General features: G+C 37.4%; 1 protein-coding gene across 1 annotated transcript in view; it reads left to right on the forward strand.

Moving 5' to 3' along the window:
* Positions 1–19,335, forward strand: part of GALK2 (galactokinase 2) — a 46,958-nt gene that overhangs the window by 7,580 nt on the left and 20,043 nt on the right. Inside the window, exons 4-6 of the mRNA XM_009699701.1 lie at positions 2,166–2,312; positions 14,889–14,987; positions 17,703–17,855. Of these exons, the coding sequence (XP_009698003.1) occupies positions 2,166–2,312; positions 14,889–14,987; positions 17,703–17,855 (399 nt within the window). The remainder of the gene's footprint in view (positions 1–2,165; positions 2,313–14,888; positions 14,988–17,702; positions 17,856–19,335) is intronic.

Here is a 19,335-nt window from a genome sequence, read left to right on the forward strand (position 1 = left end):
TTGTGAAACGAAGTGCTGATCATCAGTGTTGTCTTGGGAGGCAGCCTGAACTCACAATTGAGGCTTCCTATGAATGTCAGCTGGTGTTTGCAGGTGATTCATGGCCCTTTGAGGAAAAAACATGGTGACTTCTCAGCTCGATGTCAATCCAGTGATATTTCTGGAAGGGCAGATGAGATAAACAGTGATGGCTAGGTCAGGAACAGATCGCCATGGCCAGCCCAAATTATGGGTAAGTGTGCTTTTTAAAGCACATGAACCTTGCCTTGGGATAGGCCATCTAGGTCACCCCACAGGACAATCCAATAGATGAGGACTGCAGGCTGCCAACAAAGCCTGCCTCAGACCTGCCACTTAAGTCTTCAAAATACAATATTTGGAACGATCAGTGCCACAAATCACTTTATGACAATCCACAGTTCCTAAACAGACCCCTGTCCCTATGTTTGGACCCCAATAAATTACTTATGTTTGCAGTAATGTGAGTATTTTCAATTTTGTATTGCTCAGTAACATAGGCATTTAAATTGCATTGACTGTAGAAATATAGATTAGGTTTCTTTATAGTATATCCTTTCTTATATCAAGGCTAGCGTGACCAATTGACTTTATTTATTTTGCAGTCTGCTACTGAGATTTGTTTCCTAAGGACAAGCTTTCATACTTGAAGGTTAATTTGCAAAGCAGGTTTGCAGACTCTAGCACTGGCAGAAAATAAGCATAAATGTTACAGACTTAGGAAACACTGAAATACAAGTACTCAGAGGGTCCAGCGGGATAATCTGTTTATATTAAGTTGAACATGCTATCCTTTTGGGACAGAACTATTGCAGAACTTGGCAAAGTCCATTTTCATTTTTGAAACCGAAGTACGTTTTCTATTTAAACATCGCGTGATAAGTTTGCAAGCCTGATTCACATTCAAGACAATCCAGAAACTCTGGATCAGTTTCTGGTTACTCAAGCATTTTCTGGTTTTGAACAAGCCTGTCTAGTGTTCTTCATGAAGGGGCATGGGCAGCAGTAGTATTTTAGGTATGAATTCTCTTATATTTATAGAAAGGGAAATTTAAAATAATTTGAAGTGATGGTAGAAGACATTAAAGGCGGCTCTTTGTGTTTGCTGATCTCTACCATTGGTATTTATGGTTGAAGTTGTTTCAAGAAAAGTAGTAGAAATCTTTTGAAGGTGGACATTTCTTTATGGAAACACTGCCATTGTATCTGATTATTAACATTGTAACATAGTTTATTGACATATAGATCTGTATCAGAATGTAGCTATTCATATACCCCCAATATACATTCAATGATTTTTTAATAAGTACTGCATGTTTCTTTCAAACTAACAACAGAGAAGAATTTATATTAAAGTGATTATAAATAAAAAGACAAAGCAACTGGAGAGTAATTAAAAGAGTATGTACATGAGGATTTATTACTTGTGGTTTAAATGTATTATCTGTGATATCTATCATGTATGTAAAAATATTTTAAACTTTATTCTAACAATAGCATGACAGAGACCATCACCACTGGTAGGTATGCCTTTGTGCCTCATAAAGTGTAGTGTCCTTCAAGTACCGTTTTGGTTTTTTCAGTGTCAGTCCTGTGGGCACTTCAGGAGATCAGAGTGTCTGGCTTTGAATACAGCTGCATGGCTACTAGTTCCCCATCAGTATGATGTGCCTCCCTAATACCACATGCCAGCATGAGACGTAAAGCATAAAGTGAACCTTAAGCTCTTCAGGATGCCTTAAGTGAGGAGCTGTGGAGGAAAGGACAAAAGTAGGGTATAAAATGTTTGGTAACCTCTAGTACTGTCACCACTGCAGCTCAGAGCAGAGCCAGTTGCTGCAAAACCCACCCACGAAGCTCCGTAAATTCTTGGGCGTTTAGCCCATACTGAATTCTGTTTGGGGTACAGTTCTGTCTGCTCGTATATGTTTGTGTACAGGAATTGCAGACATACCTTTGGCTGCAGCTCTACCACTGGCTTTGTTCTCAAGGAATAGAATGAAAGTTTTGCTTTATTTTGGAGAGACCAGAAGCAGGTCCTTGGTTCCAGCAACTCAACAGAAAGATTCTCTTTCTAAGTATCAGATAATTGCAAGCCTGAGCCTGTCTGTACTTGAAACTGAGATTGTTTATTTTTTCATTGTTAGGAACATTTTGGTCTTAATAACCCAACTGGAATGAATTGTCTGCTAGATGGAACCATCCCTCCGAGTTCTGGTCTCTCTAGCTCCAGTGCTTTGGTGTGCTGTGCAGGACTCGTGACACTAAGAGCTAATGGAAAAACCCTCTCTAAGGTAATTTACTGTAAAACACGAGAGCGTCAGCAGTAAAATTCTACTTAAAATTAAATATTGTTAATGCCTGTAAACATTAAAAACACGATACAATTGTTTTTGCAAAGAGTTGTTGGATATAAACTCAAGATATTGCACAATTGAGCAAACATCTTTGGCCAAATTTTGGCAGGATTTGAATTTGGCAAGAAAACAGGCTTACATTAAAACTGAAAAAAGGAGCATTATTGTAAGCCTGTATTTTGGCCAACCATGAGGTCCATGCCTGGACCAGATGTGCTATCTGTGGGCCAGGACTGAGGATATATGTACTGAAGCATGTGGACCACCCCCCCGAGGCCTTTACCCTCTCCCTGAATGACTTTTCATGGCTTTAACAGCAGAGCATCTGTTGGAGGCCTGTGGAACAATTTCTTGATAAATTATATAATCAGCACAAAGTAGAGGTAAAATTCTTCCATCTGACTCCCCTTATTGTCTTCACAGTTTTTTTGGGATGAACATATTTACAATCCAAAATGTATTCCTCACTTTTTTAAACAAACATTAGTCTAAAAACAAACCCCAAGTATGTGACCTGTTAGCAGTACAACTATTAGTAGAATTTGGCTCACGTAATACAAATTTCTGGAGGAGTCACGGTCCTTGAAGGTGCCATATGGGAATGAAGTTTTCTCCAGTAAAAATGTCTGGTTAAGTGAAACTAGGATCTTAAATTAGAACATTGTCAGAAAGAGAAAATAACAGATCTAAATGTGACTGTTATGCATATTTGTGCCTATTGTCTAAGACAGACATTCCCAAATTGTGGTACAAAGCCAACTTAAAATGGTACATGATGATGGCAGCTGTTAACTGTGCTTGTATACAAGCACTCACCTGAGCCATGAGGTAAAAATATCCACACAGAATGCTTTTGCTGATCAGTTGTGACTTGCTTCTCTATGTACCTGCAGCTGCAGCAATTCTCTCAGCGGTAAGCGCTCCATCTGACATTGCACAACTCACAGTGCTTGCTTCAGGAAGGTATCAAGCAGGGCTAAGGCAGAAAGAAACAGAGTTGGTGAAGCAGGGTGGCTTTTTTATGTAGGAGGATGTTGCTACGGTCACTCTCACCCTGCTTTCTGTTGGTGTTATGTGTGGTCAAAAGGTAAGTAAGGGATTGGACACTTAACAGAGACTCTGGTTTGTGAGGTGAGACATGTAGTGCAATGGTAGATGAAGACATGGCATTGAGGATCCTGCTTTGATGAATCAGACTTTGCAGTAAGAGGGTTGGAGGTGACAGACATGCTTCTCTATACACATGTACCTGGCCTGGCAAGAAGCTTCTGGTTTTGCATAGATGGTCTTATGACAGGTCAGCACCATCTCTGATGATGGTAACCAAATGAGCTAAGCTTGGGAACTACTGATTGAAATCACCGGAGTGCATGTGTTCAGCAATTGGTTGTCTGCAAAATCCATAAAACTGACAGAGGTCAGAAAGCCCAAATTTTACTAGGTAGTAGAAATGTATATCTGGAAAACCAGAAGCCAGGTTTTCATTGTTCCAAGAAATACCGCACAGCTTTCTTCAGAGAATAAATGATACAGTGTGTATCTTGAGCTGAATTTACACATGGCTTGGGAGTACTGGCAAGCATTATGCCAGACCTGTTCTAAAGAAAGGTGCAAACCTTCTTTTGGCATTTTTATAGAAGCTTGTGGAGGAACAGAAAGAAGACAGAGACACAACTGAATGTCTTGTCTTCTCATCATGTGTCCTGTTCAATCAACCCCAAATCTCTTCTGCTTGCTGGTTGGAAAATGTGTTGAAAGTTAATTTTGTGTCTCAAATATAGTTGGGCAAACACAAGAGACACAATTGCACATTTTTGTCAGGAAATCCTGCTGTCTGCAGCCACATATTTTGCACTTGTGATGAAAAATGAGCAATTAATGTACAGATGAGAGTTCCCAATAGCTAACATAGAAGCAGTTAAGAACATATCCAAGGTTTTGTGTGCTTGCATAGACCAAGACACCTGGCTGTGGTGGTGAAGACAGAAGGACAACAGCTCTGAAGACTGATTACTTTTGTTCAGGCTCTAAGGTTCCCCAAATCTTCCAGTACAGTAAAAACAAGTTCAGTGTTCTTGGCTAATTTATGATTTAGCATTAGAGACCTCTTATATTTAGCTAAATCCAGATTCTCTGTTACACTGAATTTATGCTTAGCTGCGCAGAACTGCCTTGTATAAGGCAGAGCTAGTCTGAGTATAAATTAGAGCAGACTAGGCATGTGAACCCTCAGAAGTATAAAACGTGCTCTGGTCACTTCTTTCCAGCTCCTAATGCATCCTGTGCTGGTGTCAAATGGTATCTGTGCAGGATCCAGTAATGCTGGCTGTGCATCAGCTGGGAGCTCCCCCATGGCAGGGGAATTCTTAGCTGACCAGAAATAGGGGCTTTCCAGATCCTTTCTACTAGAAAGCAAACCCAGACCTTGCATTTTTAGGGCTCTGGATATTTATGTGTTTGTTTATTTTTAAGGAAGAAATACTGCTTTACCTCTCCCCTGTTTTTTTTTTTTTCAAATGCTTAAGAGTTGCAAAAGTTGTAAATAGTAGTATTTATAAGTAACAGTATTTGGTCATAGTGGTAATTTTATGAGAAAAGACTGACTTTTTGCCCCTCATTAGTCTGATGGACTTTGCAAAATCTTAATACGATGGTCTGTAGCAGCAGGACATAGAAACTTTTGGCTTTGGAATCAAATTTGGCTGAATTGTAGGGCTTCTGTAGCCAAAGTTATGAAAAATTGACCTTTTACTGAATGGAACATTTATCTGTTTTGTTTCTGTGAAACTATTTTTATGAGAATATTTGAGTTATATGCTCTTTTTCCTGATAAATGTAAGTTTAAAATAGTAGCTGTAGAGTTAAATTTGTTGAAATTTAGAGCTTTTATGAGATAACACTTCCAGTGTGAAGTTTGGGCCTATGAGATTAAGAGCCAAAAAAACCCAAAATTAAAAATAATGTAAAAGCATGGCTAGAATTTCATAGTGGCTTACTTTAAAAATAGCATTTTTTTGACGTTGAAAACAAAATCAGAAAAAAAATATGCTCTCACTAATTATTGTGTGTAGCAGTCTGCAATAGGGCATTGTTTCAGTGTGCATACAATTTTTTTTTTTTGAAAACCCATCACACACATACACAATAGTTTAGGGAAAATACCAGTCCAAGACAATTCAGCCAGATGTGCAGTGCTAACCAGTTGCAGCAGTGCAATAGCATTCAAATAACAAGATGGAAACTTTAGAATGCGATCTTTAAAAAGAATCCATTTTTCTCCTCCAAACAGGATACCAGTCTAAGACTCTGTTGGCATCACTCAAAGAACAGCAATGCTCAGTATTAGCTTTTGATTTTAAAGTGATTTTTATTTTACTGTTACAAAATCAATCTTTTGTACAACTTTTCATCAGGAGAAGATTTTTTTGTAAAGGAAATAGAATAATGCTGTAAATTATCCTGGCTTTGTGTTTCATGGTAGGAATTAATGAGTACAGAAAAATCAGTTAGTACTTTTGAATAACTAGATTTGCTTGAAAGATGTGATGATGTTGTTGCTGTCCAAATGTTAAATCTTGTGGTACTAAGTTCTGTTCAGCCACTCTGACATTTTTCTGTTCCTCAATGCTGGGCAGCTGTACACATACTTATTGGGAAAAATAGATCAAAAGTGAATAGGGTTATTTAATTTAATGTGAAATGTTGAGCATAGGAAGTTGAATTATATTTGGCTCTACCTAGACTGAGAAAAATCTAAGTCGGACAGAACAATAAATAAAGGATCTAAATTTAATCTGTAATGGCACAGTGTCCATTGGCTTCAATTTTCTCAAACTATGGCTCAGATGAATTTGAGTGTGGAATTTTCAAAACATTCAACATTGTCCCGTATTTAAACAGTTACAATACCTGGTAATGTCCCTGATTTCAGTGGGAGAATAGATAGGCCAACTGGAATCCTTTCTACTTTGTTTCTGAGGCCTGTATATTAATTGACTACTTTACCACTTCCTAATAATTTTTCTGATGTGCAATAGGGCTTTAATGTCTAGCTATCTGGCAAGAAAATCTGTGAGTATTCATATTGATAGTGATAGATATTTGAAATTAATAATGTGTGCTGATAATACTGGTTAGGATTATTTTATAATATAGCTGCATCAAAAATGTTTGATAGATGCTTAGTTTATTTATATGAGAAACTCAAATTGCTTACATGAAAAATGGTACATAGATACTGTATTTAAAGTACTGTTAATACTGAGAATTAAACTTCCTTTCTCCTTGTGGAATTAAAAAACAGAGTTCTTTAACTTGTTAAGTTTGACTATGTGTGTTTGTAATTGAGAGGAAAGAGTACTGTGGAGCAGTGGTAATCAAAGGCCGTAATCTCTCATCAACCAAATTGATAAACTTCTATTTGAGCATGTTAGAGGGCAGATGAAGTCAGGCTAAGATTGCTGTGCTTATGAGGACATCCAGATACTATCTGACAAATATTTTCTCATTTTGGAAAAAAGTAAGCATAATTACCTTGCAAAACATATATGAAGTTTAGCTAATTGGGATTTTGTATGCAAACTGGAAGCAGATGGTAACTTTCAGCAATCTATTCCTAGTCAAACCCAAATATTAAAAATTATGTTCCTGGTGGTAAAAATAACCTCAAAATTTGGGCATCATTTTAAACCTTAATAAATGAAACATGGTGCCTTGTATTTCAGAAGTTATTTTCATACATCTATATACATGTATAAAACATGCGCAGATTGAAAAAAAAATTACCATCTAACTAGGCTTTAAATATTCCTTAAGCAATGGAGAGTGTTTTCTTCATAGAAAATCTACACCAAATTTGCCATAAAATGACCAACGTTATTTCTTTTAAAGGAAAAGCAGCAGACTGAGTTTGACTCTTCAGATTAAACTGGCCAAAATGTTAATGAATGTGCATTGGGGAACCATTACTGTATTGCTGTAAAGAGTAAATTTATGCACAGGACTTTTGGCTCAATAGATATTTAAATACTCTGGTTACTTATATTTGCACGCTGAAGAGACTTTTGGAGCACTGAAAATTACAGTCTAGAAAGAAGTCATATTAACAAATGTATTTTCTTCATGGAGCTTCCCTTCACGAACAATAAAATTTAAAACAGGAAGAAAATTGTTTTCTGATTTTAAAGATTAGCTATCACTACTCCTGCACTGTTATATATAGAAAATCTAGCATGTTTAACTTTGGCCAAAATGAACTTATATAAAGCCACTGAGGCAGATGTAATTTAATACTATCATTTTATAGAGAAGGTTGCTTTATTTTGGCTGCTGTCATTCTGGTTTTGTATATATCGAGTTTCTGGGTAATGTAGGGTGAGCTGTTCCAAAAAAATACTAAGCAACACTAATTCTGTTTTACTAAAAAATATTTGCCTGTCTCCTACTCACTAATTGTCTTACTCTTTTAAAGGGTTTAATCTTACGCAAGTTTACTTCTTTAAAGGTCTATGTGAGATTGAAAGGGATTGATCACTGGTGTGGAACACATTGACAATGACAGTTATATAGGGACAAATTCCGTCACAGTTTACATACTGTCCAGACCCATTGCATGAGTGAAAATCAGAGCAGTTGGCCCTTGGCCTCTTTGTGAGCAAGGGGACTATTAAAGGTGAAACTCCCTTATCTGTTCTCATTCAGATAATTCTTTAGGTTTCTATTTTTAGGAATTTTTTTATAAGTAAAAGGGATCATCTGTTCACTTTCATTATTCCTCGGATTCCTAAATACGTTTGTACATTTAGGCCTTCATGTTCGTTATCAATAACATCAAACTGAGAGAAACTAAAATAAATGATGGGGCAACAGTGAGTCAAATGAGCTGTGTGGGGTGGTTCATAATTTATCATGCTGCTGAAGTATCAGGGTATATATGGCCAAATCTAATACAATGTTGGATTGTGCCTGGAAACAGTCAGAAAAATATTCCTTCATCAGTTCTTCAACATTTTTGAAAGACCAAAAATACTCAGTTGAAAATCAAACCCTGAATTTTAGGTGTTTCATATTGAAATGTAAACAAGCAGAGAAAAATACATACTAGTGAAAAGTATCATTTTACTGAAAACCCTCTTTTTCCATTAAAATTCCAAAACAAGGTAACATGATGCAGAGCTATTGATGAGTTCTTATTACAAGAAATCTCTCCATCTAGAATAACTACACATAAGGCAACTAATAATAAAAAATTACAACCCTTCTTTGTCGAACTAAATTATATCTCCGCTAATATGATTTCCCAGATTAGACTTTCTGCATGCTGGGTAGGAAATCTTGTGGCTCAAAGATAAAACAGATTTAAGTGGTAGTAATTTCTTTCTTTGTAACCCAAGATTGACTTGGTTCTTATCAGGGAGGACGTTAAATTGTTTCAAACAAAAAGCAGAGGTAGTTAGTAGAGCTCTTAGATCAAAGGCTAGCCTAGGTCTGCACATGGGGGCCAGTTGCCTGGTAGACAAACTGGTAAGCGCTGCCTCCTGCAATAGGATAGATTCTGAGCAGACTTTAGAATTAAGCTTCTGAAAGGGAGCAGCCTGAAAAAAAACCATTTTGTATGTTGTTAGTTTTAGATTTTTCCAAATGCTGCAACTAAAGTTGTCTAAAACCTAAGAGTTCAGTTTTGAAATCCTTGAGAGACAGCAGCTTCCTTAAATAGATTATTACTTCACGTAAATTTCTCAATGCTTAATTGCTTGTTAGGGAAGTGAGTGAATTGTATGCACTGAGATTCTACTCCTAATGATGTTGCTTTGTGTTGTGTTAATTATGGATATTCTCATTTAATGTGTTGTATCTTTTTTGTTGGATAAACAACCAAAAAAACTTGAAATATCATGTAACTCACTGATACTAAACATCTCCCGTGGAAGCACAGCCAACCTGGCATGTGTACTTGCCAACAGCTATAAAAGTACTGTTTGCATTTGTATGTGTCATATTGGGTCTGGCATCAGAAGCTGCAATATTTAGTGTTTCTTGACAGATCACCAGGGAGACTTCAAGGTTTAACTCACCTACCAGCTACTACAACTGTCAGGTTATGCTCATCCCTCTCCTGTATTCAGAGGCTGAACAGACCAATATTGCTTATTTTTACAGACCTCACTACAGTCAGGAAAAGGGAACAGTTTGATTCAGCCATACCACTGCAAAGCAGGTTTAAACAAAGGGACTTTGCACAGGAGTGACTGACACGTGGTCACATAATCTCTCCTGTTGACTATGGTGTCAGGACGGTAACCTCAGTGAAAGAGCTGGAATAGTAGTGCTGAACTGGTTGAGGTTGCATTACTATATGTCTATGTCAACAATAATTAATACACATTTTATATGGTCCATTTGCCACATAAAAATAGCAAAAGATACATTGACATTTTCTCTAAGGTAGTCTAAGAAAAGCTGTAAGTCTGCCTCTCCTTTCTCAACGACCAAGACAGTTAGTTAAACTGAAAAAGATCCAGGGAAAAGCCACATGGGTGATCAAAGGTACAGAATGACCTCCGTAAAAGTAAGCTAGGTCTCTTTGGAAAAAGGCACTTGAAGGAGGAAGTGATAGAGGTGCATAAAGTGATGAATATAGTTGATGGAGTGGATAGAAATCAATTGTTCATTGCCCCTGACATTATAAGAGCCAGAAGGTATTAAATGAAGCCAGTCAGGTGCATGTTAATAATCAGCAAAAGGAGATGATTCTTTACCGGGCAAGTCATAAAAGTCCTTGTTACTGGATGTTCTAGATGTTAAAATTTTGAATGAGTTAAAAGGCAGTCTGGACAAATTCATATGTAAGAAATATATTGTTGGTAACCAAGCATGCAGAATTCACATTCAACTCAGGAAGCTTTTTATCAAAAAATAACGTTTTGGGAAAATATCTATACTTGGCCTTTGGTCCATACTAAAAGCCCACTTTCAGGTAAAAGATACAGAACTAGAAGCAACATTGGCTTGACCCACAAAGGCCGCTTGTATGTTAAAATATTCGATACTTTTATTCTGACCCAAGTCTTTTAAAGAGTTTTGGCTAGCTGACAACCCCTTACTTACTCATGGGCATTATATGCACTTCCCTTTTTGGCTAGGGTTTTTTTTTTGCAGGGAGGGCGAGATCAAAGGAAACATCTCCTAATGTTTTGAGTTTTACTTTTTTAATTACTACATCAAATACGTCACTTTGCTTGTTTAATAGTGTAGATGACAGCTTAGGACTTACTGTCTGCATGATAGTTATTATTCACAAATGATGACCTGGTCTAGCCAGTCCTGTTGGAATGACTTCCTGGAACAATAATACAGAAATTCAGAGGGCAGTAGCATATGTAGATCACAGAACAGTTGGGATAAGGAGACTTTTGATTCATCTAAGTAATATTTTTCTAAAGTCATAGCACTACTGCTCAGACCCATTTTTACTTTGATTTTAGTATCTTTTTGTTCCACTTTTCATTACCATCATCTTAAAAAGATTTTAAACCCACCCTGCAAAGTTTTCCCTGAGATGATATTCTTTAGAGAAATAAGCCACAATACTGGAAATACAGAGGGTTTTGAATTCTCATTTCAGCTTTGTGACTGATTCACATGACTTTGAACAAATCATGTAAATATCTGTGCTGTCTTTAAATTGAAGATAACAGCAGCCTTATAGGAATGCTTTTAAAGTAAAGTACCTAAAATTCTATGAAGACTTAAATTATGATTTATTAGTGGTTTTGAAATACTGCTTTAGGGATGGAAAAAACATGCTAATGAGTCTTGGGTGCATAGAACTAGTTATGTTTTGTGGTTGGCTCGAAGTGATCTCTCGTATGGATCAGAATACATGGGATGGAAGTGTAGTGTATGTGCAGATGTGATTTATTCTTTCTGCATATTTCTTATGGTGCTTCATGAAGAACAAATATCTGCTTTCACCTAGCTCTACAAGAAAGCCTGTTTAGGACTCCTGCGGAACTCAATACGGGTAACATTTGTTTGTTTTATATGTGTAACTAGTATTTTAAGCCCTACCAAGGAGTTGCTGGCCCCCTCTGACCTACCTGCCTGGCAGGTGATGCTGTGGTGTAGCCTGGGGTGTGGTCCCCCAAATGCAGCTATAAGAATGTTCTGAGTTACTTCTCTGCAGGAACTGCAGTGCAGCCAGGAGGAAGAAGGCGGTGCATGCCTAGGTATTGTTCAGACATACATTTGAGATGTTGCCAAATTGTGCAGTGAAATCTGGGATCTGAGGAGCTCTGTATTTTTACAGGTGAGACATACAATACAGGGAGATACAAATAACAGATGATTCAAACAGTCCCTGCCCTAAAGAGCTTCTCTGTGTTGCAAGTTGAATGGAAACAAGGCATTGCTCTGAGATAGGCAAAAGTTATTTCCTTTTATTTCGTGGTTCTGGCAAATTTTTTCCTTAGAGATACTTTCTGCAGAAGCCTAAAGTCAGAGAACTTGTGTAGCAAAATGTGTTTTTTTTCAGTTTCTAGTAATGAAGTCACACATGTTTATAGCATTATCATCTAAGAAACCCAAGTAGCAATTACTAATTACAAAGAGAGGGAAGATACTCCTCATTTTACTGAGGAAATGGAGCCATGATGAATTAAAGGGACTTTCCCTGAATCACAAGAAACTTAATGTGGAGCTCAGACCTCCAGACATTTGGTTCACTGTTTCAGTCATATGACCATCCTTTTCCAAGTATCAAATATGTACACAAGGCTCTCCAGTTTAGTCTTCACATTAGTTTCCAATGCTAAAATTCAGTTCCTCTGAGCTTTGCCCTTTCACTTGTTTTAGCAAAAAGGCAAACATTTCCCCATTTGTCCCAATAGTAAGTAGAAACTGCTTTCTATACAGATGACGATTTCCTTTCCATTCACATGCGTCTCATCCTAGTATTAGAAGGCCAGCCTGTGTCAGCAAGGGCCTGTTTAAATTAGAAACCAAATAATGTTTCAGGGATGCCTTGGGCTGTCTTGTGGAGAGGGTTCTTCTCAACCCTTGCCAGTTACTACTTGGTGGTCCTGCCAATCCTTGCTAAGTTTCAAAACAAAAGTTGCTCAAGCTCGAACAGCACTGTTAGCCCAGCATACGCAGCTGGACAGCTGGTGAGCTGGGACGAAGCAAGGCCCAGTGCTTAACCAGGCACAATTCACCAGACCATGTAAAGGGACAAGGGAGTGGCACTGTCCTAATTGTTAACATTCCTCCTCTGCAAGACTTCTCCTGATATTTATTTAATAAGCCTAGGCTCATAAAGTCTAAAGGATTTGAGCAATCAAGCAGTAGCTGATGTGTATATGGAGATGACATGCAGCCAGGCTAAGTGAAGGATGAAATTCTTAATTTCTGACTTTACAAAGCTTTATCTGGCAATTGCAGATGAAATAATACCTCAGGCAGCTGTGCCCAAGAGTGGAATATACATTGCCAGTTACCTCAGGAGCTGTACTTCAGGCCAGGTTTGTACAGGCACAGCTCCTATTTAAGTGTGCATGACCAATGTGCTGGCGTGGTCTTCTCAGCCAGTGTGGGGAAGTTTCTGTTGCTGCCAGTGAGTAATATTTGTGAACTCGAGTCTGATGTCTCCTGCCAGTGGCTGCAAAAATTGGGGATGTGCTATTGCTCTATTCTCAGAGAGGCAAAAGGCAGGTTCAGCACAATTGGCTGAAACATGCCGGCATTTCCACATCCCAGCAACAGATGCTTCTAAGTAGGTATGCCTTCATACGTAGAAAGGAGTGAGCATCTAGAGACTGCTGTGTGTGGAAGTTTGTTCTTTCTTTTCTGTGGAGCTGTTGCTGAGTATTTTAGCATTAAATGGGGAAAAAAAAGTATCATTACATTCATTAGCATTTCATTCAGAATTATTTCCAACTTGTAGTGGAGCAGGAACACATGGTGACTGGATGTTAAACTTTCATTGATGGGATGAAGAGGTCTAAGGTTCAAACTGGAAAAGGGACTGTTTGGAGTGGACATGGGCCAAGGGAGAAAAAACAAATTTTGATGAACCTGATCTTCAGCAAAGTCAGGGGCTGGAAGGTGGCTTTTGTTAAAAAAGAAGAAATGCCAAAATGCATGATGTTCCTATACTTTCTCAAGAAAAATAAAAGAAGCATTATCTCTATTTCAGCTCATCTTTAAAATACACAAAGGAAAGGCAATGCAGAAAAGGAGAGTATTTTTGCTGATTGTGCTTTCCATGTTCTCTCATTAATGGTCTTTTTCTTGTGAGTGATCATTTACCATGTTTGATTCAAAGAGATCCAGTCTGCATAGTTTTAGAGTAACTTTGTTAATGTTGTTTTGATAACTTCTACTTACCAATCTAAAGCTTATTGGCCATAACTACATTGTGAGCTGAGTAAATTGGTTGTTAGCGCGTTTTCAAACAGTTCAGCCTAATTACATTGATGTAAGCACCAATTTTACAACTTTGTCTGTGGTGCCATTACAGAAATTGGGTGAGCAAGCAGGCAGGCACCCTGCACATACCTCTCTCTTAGTATGGTGATTTACTGCCTCTATCTGCTGCCTGCCTTTTACAGCTGTGTGCTGGGTAATGTCCCTGCCCTGCTGGTTAGCTTGTTTCAATCCTGTGATGATACTTCCTTAGTGTGGGATGTGAATCTCACTTTGCCACCAGGCTGAAAAACGGACTTCAGGTTTTCCAAAGTTCTTTTCCCATCTTCCCTGTGGTTACGTTGTACTTAGAAAAACAAACTGGTAGGGGTCATAGTAGGTGGACATGGATGCTTTCCTTTTGACCTACTGCTTTTTGACTAGTCTATGTGCTTTGATCATTCTCCAAGGCCTCTTTTGTGTTTTGTTTTGACTTTGGCCTGATGGCTGAAAGCTTTACTGTAAATTATTATTTTTGACAGTTATGATAGTGATATTCCACCCTCCCATAGTATCCTCTGACCTGCAGGTATCAGAATGCAGAAAGATATGACTAAAATGTCACAAAAGAATGCAAGTCACATATAGTTACAATTTATTTCAGATAAATGATGTAAGCAAAGTACAGTATCTCAAGGAGAAATAACAAGCACTATTGATTAGAGTGTTTAGAGTGAGAAAGGGTTTCTGGGTTAGGTTCAATACATAATCTCTGATTATGGAGCCAGTGCATTAAAACAGTATAAGGTAACAACTTGCCATTTTTCTGTAAGCTACCAAGATGCATACATAGGTGGATTCAACTAATAAATCAGCAAAATATTGGCTATTGGGATGGAAGGGTGTGAAGTGAATGAGGAAGGTGGGAGGGGGACAGCTACAAGAGTTAAGCATCTAAACAAGGATACTCTGAAAAGCATTTGGCTGTGGTGGATCCAGTGGAGGCTGAACAGTTGATTCTTTTTTGCTTCAGAAGGGGCTAGTTCATATGTAAGCAGTATAAAAGTATCATCTTCAACCTTGGCTGAGGGTTCACGTTAATGTTTTTTTCAGGTGGAACTTGCAGAAATTTGCACAAAGAGCGAACGTTATATTGGCACAGAAGGTGGAGGAATGGACCAGTCGATCTCTTTTCTGGCAGAAGAAGGAACTGTATGTGGATCTTTGTAATCTAAACTAACGATGTAATATTAATTTATGTAAACAAAAAATACCTTCATATGTATCTAGCAGAAAGACAAGAAACTGTAATACCTTAGTAAACAGTATAAGCATCATTGGTATGCAAATGAAACACAGATTGTATGTATGAACTTGTGTACAATTGAGTATGACAAGTTCAAAGGAATAAGATGATGAAAATGAGAAATAGCAAGGAGGAAAGAAAAGATGTGGGGAAAGATGTACTCTAGAAGAGACCAGGTTCCACACTATTTGGCTAATTCGTCGCTGAACTTAGAATGTTTCCCATATAACGAGATCTGAATGGTTGGTATGCCCTGTATTCAGTGCAAATGGGATAATTATTACAAAAATGCTTTCCTGAAACTTCTTATAACTAAAAAGTTCTAGGAAGTTTTGCCAGGTCCAGTTGCAAAGACAATGGAGATTTTTTTTTCCCAGTTTTGCTAATTCCAGACAATTCTGTGGCTGGATTCTGATGTAGAAGGCATTTAGCTGTCTTAAACGTGGTGACAGAAGGTGCACTAGCAATGATAAACAGGACCTGCCAAGTTACATGAGTGCTTGTAGTGGACCTTACAGTGGAGTTCATCCAGTGTAGCAGAAGGTGCACAGGACTGTGACTGTTCAAACCTAAAACCTGTCAAAATACTTTTATTTAGATTCATGTAGCAGTTCATGACCACCTTTACTTTCCTTGTAACTGTGATATTATAGCTCTATAGCTTTTGTTCCTTAGTGCCATATCTTGGATAAGCGTATACAGAAAATAAGCTATTTCCTAGAATTACACCAAACGTTTAATTCCATCATGAGACAGATGTATTTTAAATTTCTCATCACCTGAACCTACTCTACACCTTTCCTTCACACTTTGTACTGTTAGTAGTAAACACACAGCTACATGAATGCTCAAGGAAGCAGCATATTTTCCTTGCATACACACAGATGATCACATAAGTGGAGGCTTTTCTGATATGAAGAGGTAGTGATCAAAAAGGCAAAGAAAATGTTAGAAAATATTAGAGAAGAAATTGTGAACAAATCCTTGCTTCAGCGTACTTGCAGCAGAATGCAGTTCTGGCCTCCCATCTCAAAAAAACCCCATACTAGAACTAGAAAAGTACAGTAAAGGACACTGAGGTTGATCAAAGCTTTTTTTCATATGAGCATTGACTGAATAATTTAAAACTTTTCAGCCAGGAAAACAAGTATCTTTGAGGGTGATGTTTTGAAGCTCTGTAAAACCCCTGAATGGGTAAGAGAAGGTAAATTGAGAATTCAGTGTTTTTCATAACTGAAGAACTGACAGAAACACAATGACATTAGCAAGCAGCTTGTTAAAAACAAACAAGGAAGTTTGTTTGTTTGTTTTTTCCAAAACATTCATTGTTAAATTGAGAAATACCGTACATTGTGGAAGGCAAAAGTTTAAAAAGGGTTCAAAAAAGGCCTTCTTGAATACACTGATAGAATATTAGCCTATCTGTAGCTATTGAAACTAATAGTCTGATGTTTCTTCCAGTGTATGTATAACTGCTGTAATCTTATGGGAAACTGGAAAAATATACCCCAAAAAAAGATTTCTTTGTGTATGTCCTATTTTTATATTCCCCCTAAATATCCATTTATGGCTACTGTCAGAAACAGGACACAGGACCAGCTTAGTGGTACATTCTGATCTAATGTAGCAGTTTTTAAGGGTATATTTAAATGTAAGCAAGCTTGTCTGTCTTGATAGTAATTTTGTGACGTGGTCCAGAATCTCAATGGCAGGGAGTAACGCACATGCTGTACATAATGTACAAGCAGATTTGTCATTGTTTATTTAGCACTCTAGCTGCTCAAGGAACTCTCTGGGGGTGAACAATGCCAAAACCAGTAAGATGTCCCTGCTTGCAGAGTTATAGTCTATTCTAAGAAGCCAAAGCAGGGCACATGATTTACAACTTATCCCAATGAAAGACCAGATGTGAATTTAATCTCTTGATTACATTACATCCTGGATTATTTAATTAATGGATGCCTAGCTTATTCCATGAAAAGGTCACAAAATGTTGGGAACATCTTACGCAGCCTGTGTAAGGCATCTGTGAGGCAAGGCAGTCTCTTATGTCAGAAGGAAGGAGACAGTAACTACATTTTTATATATAGTTTTATTTCATTTCTCTGATTGTCTGTATGTAACATGATCACTGTCTCCAGTCAGTCCTAAAATTTTGGTGCTATTCAGTACCTCAGTGAACTACTCTTGATTTAGTGGAAAATCAGAAAACTAAGGGGAAGATGGACATTGGTGAAGGGGAAGGGAATGTGAAGCCCCTTGTTTCTAATGGCATGCACATTAGCTTCAGCCAGGCCTGGTACTTTTCTGTAGATCAAAGAAAAACTGTTGTCTTAAACAGGCAAGAAAAATAGGTTGGGTGGGGTTCTGTGAAATGCTGAAAAAACCCAAAGACTTAATGGAAACATTTTAAAATCCAGCTACAAGGGAAAGGTTTGAAATGTATGTGTAACTTGGCCAATGAGGTTGAACCTCTTTTCTCGCTGTTTCATGTCAGTTTTCTTTCCTTAACTGTCCCTGGATTTTCAAGAGAAAAAACATGCAAATTTGCATTTGATTTATAGAACTAAGTGCACTGTTAGCTAGTAGTAAATTAAAACTAACCATTTTTCTTTCAATAGGCCAAGTTGATAGAGTTCAGTCCTCTGAGGGCAACTGATGTTAGACTTCCAAGTGGAGCAGCGTTTGTTATTGCTAACAGTTGTGTTGAAATGAATAAAGCAGCAACTTCTCATTACAATATTAGGGTAATGGAGTGTCGTCTGGCTACAAAGGTAACGTATGGCTTATGTCAAACTCTAATGAAACCTTCATCTAAATATGTGCTGTTTTCCACTTCTGACCAATCACGTCTTTAACACCTGGCTAGGTGCTACTTTAAGTAGCATTTTTCTTTCCAGAACCAGACACCTCCAGCTCTGCAGAAACAGAACTCCTGCCGAGTTTAATGGAAATGCAAGGACTGTACCCTTATATAGAAGATTATGTGATTTATTTCTATTCAATTTATTTTTGTATTATATTTCAATGGAGGAAATAAGTCTATTTTTCAGCAAAAAATATTCTCAGTTAATAAGATAGACTGTTTCTAATTAAAGCTGAATAATGACAAATAATGGAAAGCAACCAGTGTGGTCACATGTTTATATGTATATATGGCAATAGATGCGCATTTTCTAGGGTTTAGAGGACATCAAAGCTACTAGTTAGAGGCCTGGAAGTAATATTGGAAATGCTGAATAGCAGCATTATATCAGTGTAAAGTTTAAAAACAGGCTTGCATTAAAACCCAACTGCCAAGCTGGCAGTTTACAGCTTGCAATTATCTCTAAAATGTATGGAATTTGAACATGAAAAATCTAAGTTCCACTTTAATTCTGGATTTTGTAGACCATGTGTTTAGGAACATGTAAATGTAGGGTTTGATTTGAGTTTGTTATAGCAATGCAGTGGATTTTTCTTTGATTAGGTTAAGTATGGAGGAGGCATAAAGATTCGCTGCAGTTATACCCAACGTAGTGTGCTGTGTGAAAGAAGAAAATTTGGGTCACAAAGTCTAGATGCAAATTTTAAAAACTGCAGCATGGAACTCCTTGCCACAAAACATTTGGCTAAAATCTGAGCAATACTCAAAAGTACTTTGAGCATCTGTTAGCATCATAGTTCTATGAAAAATTACCATAGTTAATGCTAAAAAAAACCAAACCAAAACAAGAAGAGTTGAAGAGATGATCAGATACTGACAAAACATGATATAAAATACTCCACTGAGATATTTTTCAAGGAGGGAAGGTAAACTTCAGATGACTTTTTAAGTGAGCTTTAAACTGAAGTATCAAGAACATAGCTGCTTTTTAGGTGTATATAAGATACGGTAAAAATAACACCAGTGACCATAGTTAAAGCTGTAGTCACTGAAGTTAATAAAAATATTCTTATGCCATTAAGAAAATCAAGATAAAGACCTGTCTATGTGTTGGTTCTGGTATAACTGATAAACCTCTAATTTAGGATAGTTAATTGACTAATTATGTATTTTAGGAAGACCTGCTTTTGGAAATTTTTTTTGCATAAGAAACAGAGAGTCTTCACAGATGGTCTATTCTAAAAGGCAAACTATGACGAGTGCATTAAGTTATAAGACCTTTTGAAGTATCGTTCCATGTACCAGATTTTGTGAATTGAATCACAGTTTTCTAAATTGCTTTAAATTTTTGGTCCTGTGCAGTAAACTGAAAAGGTGGTAAGGAAAGA

This window comes from Cariama cristata, unplaced genomic scaffold (assembly GCF_000690535.1).
Source record: "Cariama cristata isolate BGI_N322 unplaced genomic scaffold, ASM69053v1 scaffold27734, whole genome shotgun sequence".
Classification (NCBI taxonomy): domain Eukaryota; kingdom Metazoa; phylum Chordata; class Aves; order Cariamiformes; family Cariamidae; genus Cariama; species Cariama cristata.